The 19,341-nt window shown below is 35.3% G+C and overlaps 1 protein-coding gene across 5 annotated transcripts in view; it reads left to right on the plus strand.

Annotated features, from left to right (window-relative positions):
- COL24A1 (collagen type XXIV alpha 1 chain) overlaps window positions 1-19,341 on the plus strand; it is a 413,859-nt gene that overhangs the window by 245,595 nt on the left and 148,923 nt on the right. For all 5 annotated transcript variants that reach the window (XM_019414025.2, XM_019414026.2, XM_019414023.2 and 2 more), the window contains 7 exons: window positions 131-184; window positions 4,869-4,922; window positions 6,599-6,652; window positions 7,943-7,996; window positions 15,997-16,050; window positions 16,305-16,349; window positions 16,470-16,514. In XM_019414025.2, the coding sequence (XP_019269570.2) occupies window positions 131-184; window positions 4,869-4,922; window positions 6,599-6,652; window positions 7,943-7,996; window positions 15,997-16,050; window positions 16,305-16,349; window positions 16,470-16,514 (360 nt within the window). The remainder of the gene's footprint in view (window positions 1-130; window positions 185-4,868; window positions 4,923-6,598; window positions 6,653-7,942; window positions 7,997-15,996; window positions 16,051-16,304; window positions 16,350-16,469; window positions 16,515-19,341) is intronic.

Here is a 19,341-nt window from a genome sequence, read left to right on the forward strand (position 1 = left end):
GAATTTCATTCTAATATAAAATTTAGGATAAGTTAGAAGGAAACATATTGATTACAGGTGATTTAAAACCAAGATGCTGTAATAGCAATGCAATAAATGTGTATTTTCTGTTACATTTTTTTCCTAAAAGGGACCTGTCGGTTTACCTGGAGAAGTTGGGGTTACTGGAAGCATTGGTGAAAAGGTAATTTCATTCATTTTTTTTTAAGTAGTAAGAATGCCAGGCTAAACTAAAAGGAGGTATTTGGTATTTGGTATTTTATGTTATTAATTAGAAATCACTCATAACTTAAAATACATCACCTGTCCTGAATATCTTAAGTATATTGAATATAGCTCATAGCATATATGTTTCTAATTTTTAAAGGGCAGAGTACTCTTTAGGTTGTGATACTGTGCTCTGAAGAGAAAAGATGAAACTGATGGTCTAGATTTATGATTAGACCATATTTAAATCTACTTTATCAGAGCAAGCCCCCTAAAGGAAGCCGTTTTGAAAGAGAATAAGTAATCACTACCTGCTCCAAGTCTCAGTCACAATCTCTTGCTGTCCACTTGGAATGCAGTATGCATTTATTCATGGATATTCCTGTCTATTGTAATGGAAATTGTAATTTGCTTAAAGATTACCTAAAATCATTACTTGGGAGTGATTTTCCATGTTGAGTTTCAAATTTAGGGAAGCTTTTTTTTTTTTTTAATAAAAAGTAATTCTTTACTTGAAACCTCCAAGGGCATTTAAAATTTCTTTTATGGAATCTTATAATGGACTAGTAGATAATAACCCAAAAACTTTGACTCTTTGACTAAAACCTAACTTGCTGAATATAATTTGTAAACGTGATGGTCTAGTGCAATTACTACATGAGGGTACTTTGTGAACAATTAAGTGGAACCAGGACTAGAAGTAAATTAAATAATATTCCAGTTATTTCCATCTGAATTTTTTTAGGTTCAACAAAGAATATATTTTCACCCTATCCACTGAATATTTCTTATATATTAGCTTACAAGTAAGTAAGTAGTTTATCTGACACAACATTTAAGGCAGACAGTATCATAGATACAGAAACAATAGCAGTTCCTTAGCTTTCCTTTCTTAGAAGTATTTGAAACCAGTGGCTACTGCTTCCTTTTTTTTTTTTCTTTTCAAGTTTTTATTTCAATTCTAGTTAGTTAACATACAGTGCAGTATTGGTTTCAGGAATAGAATTCAGTGATTCATCACTCACATACAACACCTAATGCTCCTCACAAGCGCCCTCCTTAATAACCATTACCCATCTAGCTCATCTTCTACCCACCTCTGTCCATCAACCCTCAGTTTGTTCTCTATTGTTGAGTCTCTTATAGTTTGTTTCCCTCTCTCTTTTATTTTCCCTTCCCATATGTTCATCAGTTTTATTTCTTTAATTACACGTGTAAGTGAAATCGTATGGCATTTTTCTTTCTCTGACTTACTTCACTTAGCATAATACACTCTAGTTCCATCCACATTGCTGCAAATGGAAAGATTTCATTCTTTTTGATGTTCTTTATTCGTCAGTCATTGGGTGGATGGACATTTAGGCTTTTTCCATAGTTTGACTATTGTTGATAATGCTGCTGTAAACATCGATGTGCATGTATCCCTTCCAATCTGTATCTTTATATCCTTTGGGTAAATGCCTAATAATGCAATTGCTGAGTCCTCAGGTAGTTCTATTTTTAGTTTTTTAAGGAACCTCCATGCTGTTCTCCAGAGTGGCTGCACCAGTTTGCATTCCACCAGCTGTGCAAGAGGGTCCCCCTTTCTCTACATCCTCACCAACATCTCTTGTTTCTTGTTAATTTTATCCATTCGAGAGATGTGAGATGGTATCTCATTGTGGTTTTGATTTGCATTTCCCTGATGATAAGTGATTGTTGAGCATCTTTTCATATGTCTGTTAGCCATCTGGACATCTACTTTGGAAAAATATCTATTCTTATCTTCTGCCCATTTCTTAACTGGATTATTTGTTTTTTGGGCATTAAGTTTGATAAGTTCTTTATAGATTTTTGGAAACTAATCCTTTATCAGATATGTCAGTTGCAAATATCTTCTCCCATTCTGTAGGCTGCCTTTTAGTTTTGTTGATTGTTTCCCTTGCTGTACAGAAGCTTTTGTATATTGATGAAGTCCCAATAGTTCATGTTTGCTTTTGTTTCCCTTGCCTCCAGCAACACGTCTACTAAGAAGTCACTGTGGCTGAGGTCAAAGAGGTTTCTGTCTGTGTTCTCCTCTAGGATTTTGATTGTTTCCAGTCTCACATTTAGGTCTTTCATCCATTTTGAATTTATTTTTGCGTGTGGTGTAAGAAAGTGGTCCAGTTTTATTCTTCTGCATGTTGCTGTTCAGTTTTCCCAACACCATTTTTTGAAGAGACTTTTTTCCATTGGATATTCATTCCTGCTTTGTTAAAGATTGGTTACTTATGTAGTTGTGGGTCCATTTCTGGCTTTTCTATTGTGTTCCATTGATCTATGTGTCTATTTTTGTGACAGTACCATACTGTCTTGATCACTACAGCTTTGTAATACAGCTCAAAGTCTGGAATGGTGATGCTTCCACCTTTGCTTTTCTCTTTCAGGGTTGCTTTAGCAATTTGAGGTCTTTTGTGGTTCCATACAAATTTTCAGATTGTTTGTTCTAGCTCTGTGAAAAATGCTATTAGTGTTTTGATTAGGATTGCATTAAATGTATAGATTGCTTTGGGTAGTGTAGACATTTTAACATTGTTTGTTCTTCCAGTCCATGAGCATGGAATGTCTTTCCATATCTTTGTGTCATCTTCATTTTTTTCATAAGTGTTCTATAGTTTTCATAGTACTATCTTTTACCTTTTTGGTTAGGTTTATTCCTACATATCTTATTGTTTTTTGGTGTAATTGTAAATGGGATCAATTCCTTGATTTCTTTTTCTGCTGCTTTATTATGGTGTACAGAAATACAACAGATTTCTTTTTTAATTTTATTTTTATTTATTTTGAGAGAGAGAATACACGCATGCATGCAAGTTGGGGAGGGGCAGAGAGAGGGGGAGAAAGAGAATCCCAAGCAGGCTCTGTGTTGTCAGCACTGAGCCTGACATGGGGCTCGATCTCAACAACCATAAAATCAAAACCTGAGCCTAAATCAAGTCAGACATTTAACTGAGTGAAACACCCAGACGCCCCAGGAAATGCAACAGATTTCTGTATGTTGATTTTATATCCTGTGACTTTGCTGAATTTATGTATTAGTTCTAGTGATTTTTTTGGTGGAGTCTTTTGGGTTTTCTACAAGAGTATCATGTCTGAAAATAGGGAAAGTTTGACTTCTTCCTTGCAGATTTGGATGCCTTTTATTTCTTTTGTTGTCTGATTACTACGGCTAAGACTTCTGGTACTGAAATTTTTAAATTAAGTCACAGTCAACATATCTAAAATGTATCAATTTTCCCCCCACATTCAAATTGTCCTCTTCCCAATTATCTCATTTCTATTAGTGTGCCTTATACCTATCTCAATTCTTCCAGTCTTCTGGAATAAAAAGAGTGAAATCCATATTTACTTTCCCTTTTCCTTCATTCTCTATGCCTAATCTTTTAGCATGACTTAGAGTTTTTTCTATATAAGCTTTCTTTTTTTATATATATATAAGCTTTCTTTTCTAACAGTCATTCCAAAGCTATCCCCTCAGACATACTCTTACCATTTTATCTTAAATTTACCTCCTGTCATATTTACCCTGCCCTTCCCTTTAAATCCTCTAATCCATCGCAGGTACTACAAGAGGACTAATTTTGATGGGCATGATGAAACATTTTTAAAAACCATCATTGGCCCCCTATTCCTGACCCTGTTAACTCCTCTACTTTACTGTCAAGGTACTACATAATCTTGGCTCAATCAGTTCATCCAACAAATTTTCTAATATTCTCCAATATAAACCTTTCTCTCTCCCATCTCGTATATTACATACCTGTTCCAATTCCTATTCTCACTATTTTGTTGCTTTAGAATATCCTCTCCTCTTCCCTCTATTTATTCAAAGCCAAACTATAGGACTGAAATTCTTATCTCCTGCATAAAGTCTTCCCAGATTCCTCTAATCCTTCCTGATTTCTTCTCTTCCTGGACTTAGAATAAGCACCACACAATTTACAATTTAATTGTCCTCTAATTGATCACCTTTGTTAATGTCATGTCTCCAATACTTGAGAGTAGACTCTAAGTCAAATTTCTGTTAGATCTCTCCAACTCTTGTACATTGAAAGTGCTTAATATATATTTATTGATTTTTGACAATCAATAATAATATGACAAATACAAAATGAGCTAATTTAAAAAAATAAATATTTGTAATATTTTCATTCTGACTTAGTTTCTTCTGTGCAAAGTCAAATCTTCTGCACTAAGATTATGCCAATCTTGGGAATTTTAATGTGAATCAGTTTAATTACTTTAATCTGCTATGGCATGTTTGATTATCCTGATCATACTTAATTTCTCAGGTAGGTTGACAGAACAGAAATAAAATTTTATTCAGTGGTTATAGAGATTAGTTAATTTTGACAATATTTTTGATACTTTTACTACTATTTTATATGTCTCAAAATGGTAAGCATTTCTCCTTACAAAGCAACAATACTTTTAGTATTTTATCCCTTGAAATATACCTTAGGGGGATTTTTATTGTATTAAAAGTCTAGCAACTTGAAGGTAAAGTGCAAAATTTGTAAATTAAAAAGTATTGGCAATTAAGGTAAGATATACATGTAAGGTATGATTCTGACAATTTCACTTAGCTCAATCATGACTGGTTAGCTTGCCTCAGTGTTTTTTTTTTTTCTTTGTTTTAAAAGGGAGAACGTGGAAGTCCAGGTCCACAAGGTCCCCAGGGGGAAAAGGGTGTCATGGTAAGAGCTTAGTGATTTGAAATATATATTTCCAAAGAACATAGTAATTCCAGAGGTGGGATTGCCTTGAATGGAATTTAAGAAAGTGAAAATTTCTATTTTATAGTATATTTCCATTAGAATTTTCTTTTCCCTTAAACAGTTTACCTTTCAAATGCTGATTGGCACTAACAAGCATGCAAATCAGATGGCTTGGTCAAGTGAGTCTATCGTTTTAAGAGAAGAATTAAACTGCCATAAATTAGCTGAAATGGATGAAAAAGAAAATTCAATTAGGATTCTACTTTTCTTTCATTACTTATAGTTTATATGACACATATCATCACTGCCACTCGTCTAAGAGTTTGTGGTCCTGAAGTAATTCTTTGATATATAAAAGATCAGAATCCGAATTCATCTTACTTTCTTGCACCTTTAAGGTAGTAATAGCTGACAGATGTTATATATAGATTGTTTTTTTTTTTTAGTTTATTAAATAGTTTCTAAACATGACAGGAACTAGAACAAAAAATTTATAAAAGAATCTTGCTTTCCCAAAATATATCATAATGGATCTGGTGGCACATAATACTGTTTACAAATTTATTTTACCCAAGCTACTCTTTTTAAAAAAATTTTTTTTTAATGTTTATTTATTTCTGAGGCAATGCGAGAGACAGAGGGCAAGCAGCGGAGGGGCAGATAGACGGAGACACAGAATCTGAAGCGGGCTCCAGGCTCTGAGCTATCAGCCCAGAGCCAGAGAAGGCGCTTGAACTCACAAACCGTGAGGTCATGACCTGAGCCGAAGTCGAAGTCGAACGCTTAACCAACAGAGCCACTCAGGCACCCCCCTAAGCTATTCTTTAGTTTTAAATTCTGTATTGTCAGCAAAATACTATAAGATTATTTTCTTACCTATGTCCAATTGCTGTCAAGCAAAATATTTAACATACCCATTAGGTTAATCAATTTCAGGGATTATTGCCTACTAAGAAATTCTCTGAATTAGTATTAATATCATAAAAGGTGTGGTACTTCTAAAATTTGACAGGCTACACTATTTCTACACATTCACATTCCTTAATTATAGAATTCCCTGACCTCTGACACTGAAATGGTTTCGTGGTCTATATAACATAACATATATCCATTCATAGCATAACAAAACCTACAGAATATAAGATGAATATTCTATTCTCAGTAGGTCATAATATATGATTCTGGTTTGAAAATTTCTTTCCTAGCCAAAGTGTTACTAATAAAAGGTTCACAGCTTCCCTGTAAACATTATTTATTTATTTATTTTTTAACGTTTATTTATTTTTGAGAGACAGAGAGAGACAGAACACAAGCAGGGGAGGGTCAGAGAGAGAAACACAGAATCCAAAGCAGGCTCCAGGCTCTGAGCTGTCAGCACAGAGCTTGATGCGGGTCTCGAACCCACAAACTGCAGGATCGTGACCTGAGCCAAAGTTGGCCACTTAACCGACTGAGCCACCCAGGCGCCCAACATTATTTATTTCTATTATCTAACTGTGGAATATTTCCTATGGCCTTTTATATCTTTGATAGGAAAGAGATTTTATTACATTAACACCTTTTATTACTGTTTATAATTTACTGGTTTGTCTTCAATGAAAATGATCAGATAGAACAGTGACTTTATGTTTTTCATATTTTTCCTCAAATTTTAGGGATATCCAGGTCCTCCTGGGGATCCAGGACCCATTGGTGCCCTGGGATTACCTGTAAGTACAGAAAAGACTTTATATTCCCTTCTAGGACATCTATTTAAATTTAATTGTATGATTTTAGTTATACTATATTTTTTTGCTTTTATGCAAAATAAGTAATGTATAAATTGATGGAGGCCACTTCTCTCCCCAGTCAAGGCAAAACACCCCAGAATATGTCATGGTATCTCAAACTCCCTTGACTCTACTTGCTATATTATTTATCGCTCACTTTTAATAATTAGGACAATTCTGTAGTCTAAAACAAAAAGAAATTTAAACTTTCTTTTGAATAGCCATGTATAAGAAGACAGCGTCAGTTATCAAGCTTAGAAGTGAGCTTAAATAAACAAATCACAAACAAGTTCCAACATATTTTCCTTAGAAATCTGCAGATATTTTCAAATGACCAGATAAAAGTCGAAGAAAATATACCTTCATTGAACAAATATTGAGTTTTGAAAATACTCCATTTGTGATATAGAGAAAGGTAATAAAATCATATCTGTAAAGAAATAAAGTTTGGCTTATCAAAATTTGACCCTTATCATCAACTTAAATATGAAAAAGATAAGCCTTAATAATCACCTCAACGGAGCTATTATCAGAAACGATTTATGCTGTTTTGTGAAGCTCCTGTTTTAAAGAGAGGCCTGATTTTCCAGTACACTGAGAGACATGTTATTGACTTCTAAAATTAGGAAGATTGGTGTTGATCGGTACAGTTGCCAATCTTTTTACTCACATAAGATAATAAATAAACCTAAGATTCTATAAAAGATCACTGTTTTTACCTACCTAATTTTATATAGATAAATAAATTTTGTTTTCTAATTGAGTCTTTATTGAAGACTATAAAAAATTCATTGTAATTGACTTAGTAATAAGTAACAACTTAATCTTCATTACAGTCTATTTGTGGCATATTAATTTGGTGCATTTTGTGACTTTTCACGGTAACAGGAAAAATATATTTTTATGTGATGGATTATCATAAATGTCTAGAATCATGAGAAAAAAAATCCTGCAACAATAGCCATTGCTTTTTTGATGTACCAGCTGACTTCACTGGCTAAATGGGTGTCTCTTTCCACTGTCACTCTATATGTGTTCCTCCTGAAAACAACTTAGAATACTGGGAGAGTGGAGAATATTGGGGAGGAAAGTATGGCATTTATTTCAGGAATAAAGCATATTTTTAAGGAGACTAACCAATTTTATTTTAAGAATTCCCAAGGTCATAACTACTATTTTGATAACATTCCTGTGAATTCTATAACTGATTTTTAAATGTTCAACATGTAGGGTCATGTGGGAGCAAGAGGACCACCTGGAAGTCAAGGTCCTAAAGGACAAAGAGTAAGTTATCTAATGCAGGAAGTACATTAACCTCAAAAAAATGGCTTCATAATTGTGATGCGTTCAGCAAAAATAGCTCCATGTCTTCTAGATTGTGCTTATTGTTTTTTTTTCCTTATTTTTGTTAAATTAGATGAACTACCTACATTAAGTGTGACTCATAATCATTTGTACTGATAAAACCACACTTTTCCAGTTTATGTTTTACAAATTTTACTAATTTATATAGAATTCTTCTTTCTTATTCTCAATTTCCAGCTCCACTCTTTGGGAAAATTATAAATGTGAAGATGTTTAAATAAATTATTTTTCTTCTCACAAGAGACTTACATAGTAACATCCTGACAAAATAAGAATGATAGAAAATGGAATGAAGACACACACAGGATAACTAAGAGTTTGTTCATTGTAAATCAGAAGTGATATAATCGTCATTGTTTAGTAATTAGAAATCTTTCAATCTTTGAGTCTTTTAAACATTAAATCCTTTTTTTAAGAAATCAGAACCACAGTATATTGCATGCTTGTCACATGCCAGCCACCTTTACATATATTATTTTACTTAATACTTAAAACTACCCAGAGAAGACATATAGTCTCAGATATTCTAGCCGAGGAAAACAGAGCTCAGAGACTTTTAAGTATATGGTCTATAGGCACACAGAGAGAAATGACAAAACCAGGATTCAAATCTTAGTGTGTTTACTCCCAAGCAAATGCTTATTAAGGAGTTTTTCTCCCTTGATAAATTTGAATATGTGGGCTTTAAGAATTCTCTTTCTCCCTTGGCTTTACCTTGAATTTTAGAGCTAGTGAAGAAAATATTTATAAATTCTAAAAACATGCTGTCCAACTAACAAATTTTGTTAAAAACAAAACAAAAATTGCATTTTCCAGTTGGCAAATGGGAGAAAAGTATTATGAATGCCCAGTTGGAACAGCTTTAGCTTCATGCCCTGTGTTTTAGGTGAAGATTGACGAAAGAGAGCAAATTTATCTTTATTATTATTTCTTTTCTGAAAAACTATTTTTCTTATTGGGTTATAGATTTACAATCTCTATATAATCTTGATGGCCACATCTACTTTAGTCTAAATGGTGTTTAAAATAATAGAATAAAAAATGACAGTAGATGATCTGTACCCACACTGTCATGTAGTGGTCTGCACCCTGCCACCATTCAATACTTGGTCGGGTCCAGTGTGTTTATTTGGCTTTGTATTAGCCAGAGTGAGAAAGTTCAACCAGTTTTGTGAGAGTTGAAACGAAGCAGAATACTTTGCTGTGTTTTGCCCTTTGTTAATTAAGTAATTGAGGTCTTATTGATTGTCCAAGTAGAATTCATGTGCCTGAGTAAGATCTCCTCTGAACCACTTGTGTTATCTGCTAATTCGTATGGAAAGTTTATTTGCTCTGTGGTTTTCTGACCTCCCCATGATGCTTGGGTAGATAGTTACCCTTTTCTAGTTTGCCACTTTGTCCTCAACTCTTACCTCCTCAATGGCCTATTTTCTTCTTATCCTCCAAATACATTTACTGATTCTCTCCCAACATGGCTTCTCACAATTATTTAAAGTTCATTCATTACTTACTAAACAAGGAAATCTTATTTAGAAATAAAGGCTTTGTTGAATAAACACACTTCCTTTGCAGGAGAATATTTCAGGCAATTCATGAACATTGAGAATACAAAAAAAAAAAAAGAACTGAAGACCAGAATATTTGAAAAAGAATGTATTATTAGAAAGTCCCATTCTAGATGTCACCTAGTATCTTCCCGTTTCCACTCTTTTCTTCTTGTCAAACTCTTCTCCACTATGGATGTGATCTCAATATTCTAGGCCCATCTTTCCCAATGTTTTCCATTAGCAAAAAAAAAAAAAGTGTTATGCCCAGAATTCGTGATCCCCAAAGACCACCAAGGAGCCGAGTCCGATGCAAAAGCAAAAGAGCCTTTATTCGAGCTAGCTCAAGTTCAATCCCCTACCTGCACCGACGCAGCGGTGAGATACCGGGGAGAGAGAGCGAGTTTCAAAAGCACAAAGGTTTTATTGGGGTCTAGGGGCAGTTGGTGAGGTAATGGCTGTGGCCTCAGCCGATTGGCTGGGGAAGGGTCGGAGTCCTGTTAGCAGGTCGCCGGGGCGTGTTTTGATTGGGAAGTATGAACAGGTGAGCAGGAGGTTACTCAAGGGGAGGAGGCATGGTCAAGGTGGAGGACACAGAACAAGATGGAGTCAGCATAGGTCTGCCCTTTCAAAAGAAGAAGAAGAAAGGAAAAAAGGAAGGAAGGAAGGAAGGAAGGAAGGAAGGAAGGAAGGAAGGAAGGAAGGAAAAGAAAGAGAAAGAAGAAAGAAAGAAAGAAAAGAAAGAAAGAAAGAAAGAAAGAAAGAAAGAAAGAAAGAAAGAAAGAAAGAAAGAAAAAGAAAGAAAAGAAAGATGACGATATATGTCTAACCCACTGAGATAAATGAAAAAGGTATCTGGCTCAAAGTCCCTGTGCTCCAGCTCTTCTCTGCCATGCCAATGGCTGAGGGGGTTGATCTTCCCAGCACATTTGTAACCCCTTTGTGGCACACAACTGTGTCACAGTATACTGGAGAGGAAGCTGTGCCCAGGCACACTGACACTGAGATCACACAGAGAATTATCATTATGGAACTAGTGCTTATGTGCCCTTACTGTGTTGCCTGTGACTTACACTGTTATCACATGGCCATGTGAACATCATGAATGATAGGACACTCTCTTAATTAGGGGTCTGCCTGCCCATCCGTCTGTCATTCAACTGTCTAACATTTACTGATTTCTTACAATTCGTCAAGCATTCTCCTCATACCATGGAGGATCCAGTGTTAACTACGTTTTAGATCTGGACCACATGGATTTTTCTATTTAATTAGTTACAGCCTACTTGGCATTTGAAATGTTGTACAATACTGTACAATTTCCAGAGGATAAGAAAAGCTCAGACAACCAACAATGTCTGCCATCCCAGAAAACAACCTAAATAATTTAGAATAATGAAAATTTGTCTAACCTGCTTTGTGAAGGTTGCAAAATCCTGCTTCTTATATAGATGAAAAAAAAGCAGGATTGGCTGAAAGTATCATTCTTATGATTTGAGATTCTTAGGTGGGAGATTTGCCACAAATGTAAAGTACTATTATTTATCCTACATACTCTATGCTTTTTTCCACCTGCGAAGTTTGGCTAAAGAATAGTTACTTAAGTGTAGTAAAATAACTTAACATGCCAAAGCTAATACATATAATATATACAATCATATCCCCCATATAGACGATGTAGGCTAGCGGATTCTCTACTATAGTACCGGAAAGATGGTAGGTTAGCCTTTTTGGGTCACTAAGAATCAGCACAACTTTAGTTGCTGTCCCTCATACACACATGGAACTCACTGGGGCTAAGTAACTGATCTGGTGATATCTCCCCAATGTGTACTTCTGTGTCCTGTGTCCAGCTGCCCTGACAGAAGAGATGGCACACCTAGCAAAGTTATCCTCTCTTTTCTTGCCCATGGATTGGGTCTTTGATCATTAGGCAACTTCAGATTTTGTGCCCTTCCTCTAGAGGGGTGGTATAGAGGCATTCAATTAAATGATTTGTATTCTATGCTACTTAGGATTTAAATAGGGAGAAAAGATTGAAATGGCTGTATTAGAAATATGTTTTAGATTTTGTATGCAAGATATAGAATGTATAGGATTATAAAATTTTTGAATTGTGGCTTCTTCAAGGAAATGTATACCATATTGGCAAACCAGCCATCAGCATTTGTGATTAGGCTTGATGCCAGCACTACCTGGAGGACACCAAGTGATGAAGAGGAGCTTCTTGTGTGGTTTCTTCTCCTGGAAGAATTTATAACAAGACTAGGATGAAATGATCTTTCCACAAAAAGTCACAGATAATATTAGTTTTTGTTTAAGAGAACGTTTTGTCCCAGCTGTGTTAATCAAGAGCCAGAAAAGACTGCTAGGCATAATTAGTTAGGCATCTGAGTAATTTAAAATTAATAGAGGGATCTGGGGCTCCTGGGTGGCTCAGTCGGTTAAGCGTCTGACTTCGGCTCAGGTCATGATCTCACTGCTTGTGGGTTCAAGCCCTGCGTCGGGCTCTGTGCTGACAGCTCAGAGCCTGGAGCCTGTTCTGGATTCTGTCTCCCTTTTTCTCTGCCCCTCCTCCGCTCACACTCTGTCTCTGTCTGTCTCAAAACTAAATAAACATCAAAAAAATTAATAAAAAAATAAAAAAATTAATAGAGGGGTCAAGCAAAGACAGATGGATGTGGTTAAAAAGAAAAACATACTGAATCCAGATTAGAAAGACATTTGTTCTGTGCCTAAGGGTTGTTTCTTTCATTCATAGATACTTTAGCTTATTAAAATTGATTACAAGTGTTATAGAGATGGTCTTGTAATTCTCATAAAAGCTTCCTACATAAACAAGTGTGCTGTTTATGTCAGTGTTTTAATCACAGGTTTGTTTTTTTTTTTTTATTGTAGCATATATATGAAATAGCGGTTTTGTCTCCTATCCTGTAATACTTCTAGGACTATATTGATTGTTCAGGAATTGTGTTAACCCTTTAAGATTATTGCCTACAATTCAAATACTTGCTATTTTATGAAACATGTTTAATTTATGGACTGAGCTATCAGACTTTATTCCAGTTTTGAGAACCTACTAACAGCCACTTATTGTAGCCAACTTTTTCTTAAAAAGGATAAAGATCAGATATTTTATTTAGCCAGCATACATTCTCCAAGAAGTTTATAGATAATCAGATATTTTAAAGCAGGTATTAAAAAAAATAACTTGGGGCACCTGGGTGGCTCAGTCAGTTAAGCATCCAACTTCAGCTCAGGTCATGATCTCACGGTTCGTGAGTTTGAGCCCCGCGTCAGGCTCTGTGCTGACAGCTCAGAGCCTGAAGCCTGCTTCGGATTCTGTCCCCTTCTCTCTCTGCCCCTCCCTGCTGATGCTCTGTCTCTCTCTCTCTCTCTCTCTCTCTCTCTCTCTCTCTCACTCAAAAATAAATAAGCATTAAAAAAAATAACTTTATGCCCATTAAATGCCTATTACAATACTCTTCATCTCTCTTGGATCTTGTCCTAAGACTTACTTTGCCTCAGGAGTCAAAGAAGGCACATTAACTAACCCAGGGTTAACTTTTACAACCGTTATCAGAGTGAAACTTAGAGACACTGATAAAGCTAAGCTTTGAGTTAATTAATTTAGCCTTAACCGAAGCATAGAGAGTATTGAGCTTTCCTAGTGTTCTTCCAGCCTTACCTCTTAATTAGTAGCCTTAGGCTTTACAGGCTTTAATTAATGCAATTGCTATACTTAGACCTTTAAAAGAAAAAACTAAATGCGGTTATCTTTGTCATCACTGTAGGAGCAGAAACTTCTCTTTCTTTGTTCCCCATATAGTCCTCATTTAGTAAATGAAATAATAATATGAAAGTATTTTTAAATATCCCCTCTCCACCCAAGCAAACCTACACTTCCAGTTTGTTTGCTATTAATGCTGTCCTCACTCTACTAGTTATTTATAACAAAATGTCCAAGAAAGATAGAGATTTCAAGTTGCAAAAGAGTTGAGTGCCTAAATAACAGTGGACACATTTTTTTAATTGAACTACAGTTGACACACGTTGTTACATTAGTTTCAGGGGTATTACATGTGATTTAACAACTGAGTTTATGCTCTGCTCACCACAAACATAGCTACCATCTGTCACCAGACACACTCATTCCTTTTCGTACTCCCCCAACCACCTTCTGTTTCGACTCCAAAAATTTTTGTAAAGTGTTTTCTTACAGGTGAGAAAGAGGAGAAATGTGCTTAAAAGGAGACAGAGAAAGAGAATCAATACAGGCTGCTGAATTTTTAAGGTGAAGGTGATGATTAGAACCAGGTCCTGAGGAATCTTTGCACTTAAAACTTCAGTCATCCTTTAATAATTGCTTTTTTTAAATTTTAGTTACTTAACTATTAAACATTCCAAGCTTGTCCCCACCTCAGGAGCTTTGTAGTTTCAATTTCTTCTGCCAGAATGATCTTCCCCAGGTTATTTGCAAAGCCTGCAGTCTTACCTCCTTCAGGTGTCTACCCATATGTCATTTTAGAGAGACTTTTCAGACCACCCTTTCTAAAATAGGGCTCCCCATTTTGAATTCTCTCTAGTCCCTTGAGTTCTTTTTTTTACTTCATTACACTTGACTACTTATTGTCATTTTATAGTTCAATTTTATATATTTATTTCATTGTTTATGTATTTAGGGATGTGTCTCTTCTCCCTACCGTATCTTCTGTGCCTGAAACAGCGCCTGGCTTGTAATAGGCACTCGGCACATGTTTGCTAAATGAGTGACACACTTTGAAAGTCTCTTATCTATTCAGTTGAGTCCATATTCCTCAACTTGACATTCAAGGTTCTACACAATAAGACTGTAATTCAAGTTTACAGTCTTTTATGGAAAAATAGGGCAGAAACGGATGTTAGGGACAAATTGTGGAGTACTGTAAATACAGACGGAGATTATAGAGCTATGGCTTTAACTTTAGTCTGACCAGTGGAGATCCTCATGGAGTGTGAGCCTTCTCTCTAATCCCATGAATGTGCCTAAGAGGATCAGGGAATGCAGTACCCTAAGAGTACCCAGGAAAAGAGTCCTATTATAGTAAGCAGTTTTTGAAGAACAGAAAGCTAAACCAACCTCACCTAAGGTGTTCCTTCGTATCAGCATGATGTGTTGGGAAATGTGTACCACTATTCATTCAGTGCCTTCTCATTGCCTATTGACTTAAAAATAAACTCCAGTCTTTCACCTTTCAAGTCCCAGTCTTTCCAAAAGTTTCTTAGTATAGAAAATACTTAATATAGAGATACTAAGAAATACTATGTGTAATCAATAGACAATCTAAACAGACTACCTTTTTTCATTCTTGGGTATCTTCTTTCCTATGTCTGTACCCTTTTCTCATACTATCCTATCCCTCTGTCCAGAGTTCCTTCTAGAGCATGATCTCCAACTGTCAAAATGATATCTTTATTCCCTAAACAAAAAAGTGAAAACTCTCTCCCTCCTTTGAATCCTTTTCACCCTTAAATGCCTTTTCTCTCCCTATATTATAATCAGTTGTATAATTTACCTTACCATTCTATAAACTTCGTGAAGGAGAAATTTTCTTATAGTTGTGTATCCCTGTAACACTGAATGCAGTCCTTTTCCACAGTAGATGTGACAGTGTTGTCAGTGTTACAGAACTGAGTTATTTCCTTTGAAAGGGACTTTAAGATCTTCTAAGGAGAGTTATAGTTTAGGCATGGAGACATATACTACCATTTATTTAGAGAGTGACTTTTGCAACTAATGGTTCTTCACAGCTATTAAAAGAATATTGATAGCAACTTAGATTTAAATTTACATGAATATTCCTAGCTGTATTTTCTGTCCCTTTTCTGTGTCCCCACCGTCTTCCGGTAACTACTGACAAGCAGGTGCATAACAGGCACAATGCAGTCAGCCCTCATTTTCTAACAAAGAGAAAAATGCCATTCCCAAGATATAAAACTCAAGTAGACAGTTGGATAAACAAGCCAGCCACTTTTAAGTTAGTGTAGAGTTGTTCTTAGAATTTATTGTGGCTAGCTCCTGAGTGAACAAGATGAACGAAATAGTGAAATAACAAACCTGTACTGTAACCACCTCCGCAACTGAATCAGCTGTTGTCATGGTCTTATATTTTATTCTTTGGCCTTAAATCTTGAAAATACTGGCTTGATTGTCCCATACAAAGAGGTTCATCCATATACCTAGCTGTATTCTTTTCTGTGCTCATGGTACAGAAACAAATAGGAGTTTGTCAAGAAGAACACAGTGTGTTTATTTGTAAGGATGCAGAATGTTAAAAAAAAAAAAAAACAAAAACATTTAAAATTAAGAAGAGGATTTTGTTTTTCCATCCCTAGGGACCAAGAGGACCAGATGGTCTCATAGGGGAACAAGGTATACAAGGTTCCAAGGTAAACACTGATTTTCTCATTTCATAAGCAGTTAAGTTTTTTTGAGCCTTCCTTACAAAAGTATGGTTCTGAATTTTCTCTTGGTATAAATATGAAACATACATAGAGTTTTTATTACACACAGAGAAATGTTTTCTTTTAAATATTGAACTACATACTTGATGCCTTATTTTCTTGTATGTGAGTGTAGGCTAGCATGTGTAAGACCATAATTCACATTTGTATTAATTCCTCTGATATTGATACTTTGTTAGGGTGAAAAAGGAGATCAAGGAAAAAGAGGGCCTTATGGTCTTACTGTAAGTAGTAAAACATTTAACATTAAAGATGAATGTGTAAAATCTTCCCCATTTTTCTCCGTGTGTGATTAATAATTGGTGAGGGAGTTACCTGACCCAAGCATTTTCTTCCTTATATAGGGTAAGACTGGAAACCCTGGAGAGAGAGGAATTCAAGGGAAACCAGTAAGTAATAAAGAATAATTAAGCAATGAATACATTTTGTTCAGTTTATTCTCTGACACAACTCTTGTTACTATTCCACGTGCTAGACTAAGAGAATACCAGCTCTCTTCCTCCTTCAGTCGTTAGGGTGGTGTTTTACTTGAGCAAGTTGTATCCTCATTGTAGGGCTGAGGTTTACCCACCTATAAACTGTTGGTGATAACTGTTACTTTTACTCTACCCTAGGTATGATTAATTTTTCTGTAAAATCCGTTTTAAAATAAAATGGCGCAATATTGTATAAATTAATGGAATATTGATAAAGCTAACATAACAAGAAACTTCTTTGAGCCTTCTTGCCTACTTTCATTTTAAGTCCAGTGCTCTTCAGACCCTTGGAATGTGGACATATGTCTGTCATCATGCTTTGCCGTGGCACTGCTCTTAGAGTTTTTAATATTAGCGAATGCTACATATTTTCCTACTATCAAAAAATCTTTTCAGAAGTATATAGTTTTTTCCCTGAGTGGCAAAAAGTTCTCTTTTATGGTCATAGCATAGAAACAAGCAGGGGTTTGTCAACCAAAAGAAGATCACAAGGTCTTCGTTCACTAACTGAAGGGGAGAAATGTTAAAAACAAAAACAACAAATATATATTTAAATATATATGTATGTATTTGTATATATATAAATATATATTTTTTATATATGTGCATATGTACACACATATATGTGATAGCACATATATAAAAATTTTGAGCACATAAGCTTAATTGTATGAGCTTTCATACATTTCATACATTTCTGGTTTTATTTAGAATCGTGATTTTTATGATAATTATAATTTTAATGATATTTTGCTTTGTCGTGTACATATACATACTCAATTTAAAAGTCTAAAATTAGATAATAATTTAAATGGCTGGCAACTGAAGAGCCAGAAAAGGATAAGAGAAAAATGTTTTTTCCTGCTATAGCAATTGTCACTAATGTCATTGCATTTATGTGTTCCTCTTTGAAATCTGCTGCCCCCTGCCTGTTGTTTCCCATAATGGCATTATATTTGACAGTGGTCAAATCTAAAACATCAGAAACCTAAGAGAAAAAAGTATTCAGGGAAAGAACTTGTATGTGACAGTGTTATTAACTGAAGTCACCCCCAAAGAATATTCTTTGAGTATTAATATTCATCATCTTGGTTTCTGTTATATCAATGCAAATGTTATTTCTGTAGATATTTTCCATTTTGCTACACTGTATACAAAGCTAATATGTAGCAATGCATAGAGACATTTGGAGCCCATTGAGTTCATTCTTTTCATTGTAAAGAAATGAGGTCTAGAGAAAAAAAAATTACTTACCTATTTTATATATTGTTGATATTCCTTAGAATTTTATTTTTATTTGCAGCCTATCAGATATGCCTAGATAAATATGATATGTGATGTTTGACTTCCTCAATCAAATAAAAGACATTAGAACCATTTTGTAACCATAGCTTAAGTCAAGCAATGCACAGACTCCTGAAAGAGTAAAATTACTTTAGTGGATGACATGTATTGGATGTTAAATTATGAATTTATAGTAGTTATTGAGGTTTACATGGCTCTATACCTATATTGTCTTCTTGATTGAACAGAAATAGGCTTTTGAGATCTTAGGGAAGCTAGGATCAATCAATCCAAGAAATCCAGATGTCCCCAAAGATTTATTTGATCCTACAGAGAGTAATCTCAATGTCTCTAGTCATTTATGCAACTGTCAACAAGCAGGCAGCGCTATAGAATAGAAAGGTCAGATTGACTTTTGTTCCAGGACATCCTCCTAATAGCTATATAGTTTGATTAAATTGTCGTAATTCTAAAGCCATATATTAAATGAAAAATGGTAACACATATAGTATTCTGTTTGTCAAGATAGCCAGGAAAAGTACATTTGTTTATGGGCCAACACTATTTCCTATACTTGCCTTCCATCCATGTGTAGATCTGGCTCAAAGGAGAAATCAAGAGGAAGGGCCATGATCCATTGTGTTATTCTGGGGCGCCTGGGTGGCGCAGTCGGTTAAGCGTCCGACTTCAGCCAGGTCACGATCTCTCGGTCCGTGAGTTCGAGCCCCGCGTCAGGCTCTGGGCTGATGGCTCGGAGCCTGGAGCCTGTTTCCGATTCTGTGTCTCCCTCTCTCTCTGCCCCTCCCCCGTTCATGCTCTGTCTCTCTCTGTTCCAAAAATAAATAAAAAACGTTGAATAAAAAAAAAAACCTGAGGAACTGTTTTTCGATTTCTGAATCTTATAAAAATTATAACTATTGGGCCCCCTGGGAGGCTCAGTTGGTTGATTGTCCAACTTCGGCTCAGGTCATGATCTCACAGTTTGTGGGTTCAAGCCACAAACTGGGCTCTGTGCTGACGGCTCAGAGCCTGGAGCCTGCTTCTGATTCTGTGTCTCCCTCTCTCTCTGTTCCTCCTCCACTCGTGCTCTGTCCTGTCTCTCTCTCAAAAATAAATATTTTAAAAAACTATATTTTTAATATTTTTTTAGTCTAGATATTCTTTTAGTTGATGAGTTAGGGCTGTTAAATCTTCAACTATGATTTTGTAATTTTGTTTCTCTCTTTAATTTTGTCAAATTTTGCTTTATATATTTTGAAATGCTATTTTTAGAGTATTCACATTTATGGTGATTATGTCTTCGTGATCAATTGATCCCCTTTTATCATTATGAAATATTCCTCTATATCTCTGGCAATAGTTTTTATTCCTAATAATACTATTTAGTTTTGAAATCTGCTTTATTTGATTAAAAAGTCTGTTCAGACTTCTTTCACTTACAGTTGGCACAGCCTAT

Source organism: Panthera pardus, unplaced genomic scaffold, assembly GCF_024362965.1.
Source record: "Panthera pardus isolate Hobbes unplaced genomic scaffold, ASM2436296v1 HiC_scaffold_11, whole genome shotgun sequence".
Lineage (NCBI taxonomy): Eukaryota > Metazoa > Chordata > Mammalia > Carnivora > Felidae > Panthera > Panthera pardus.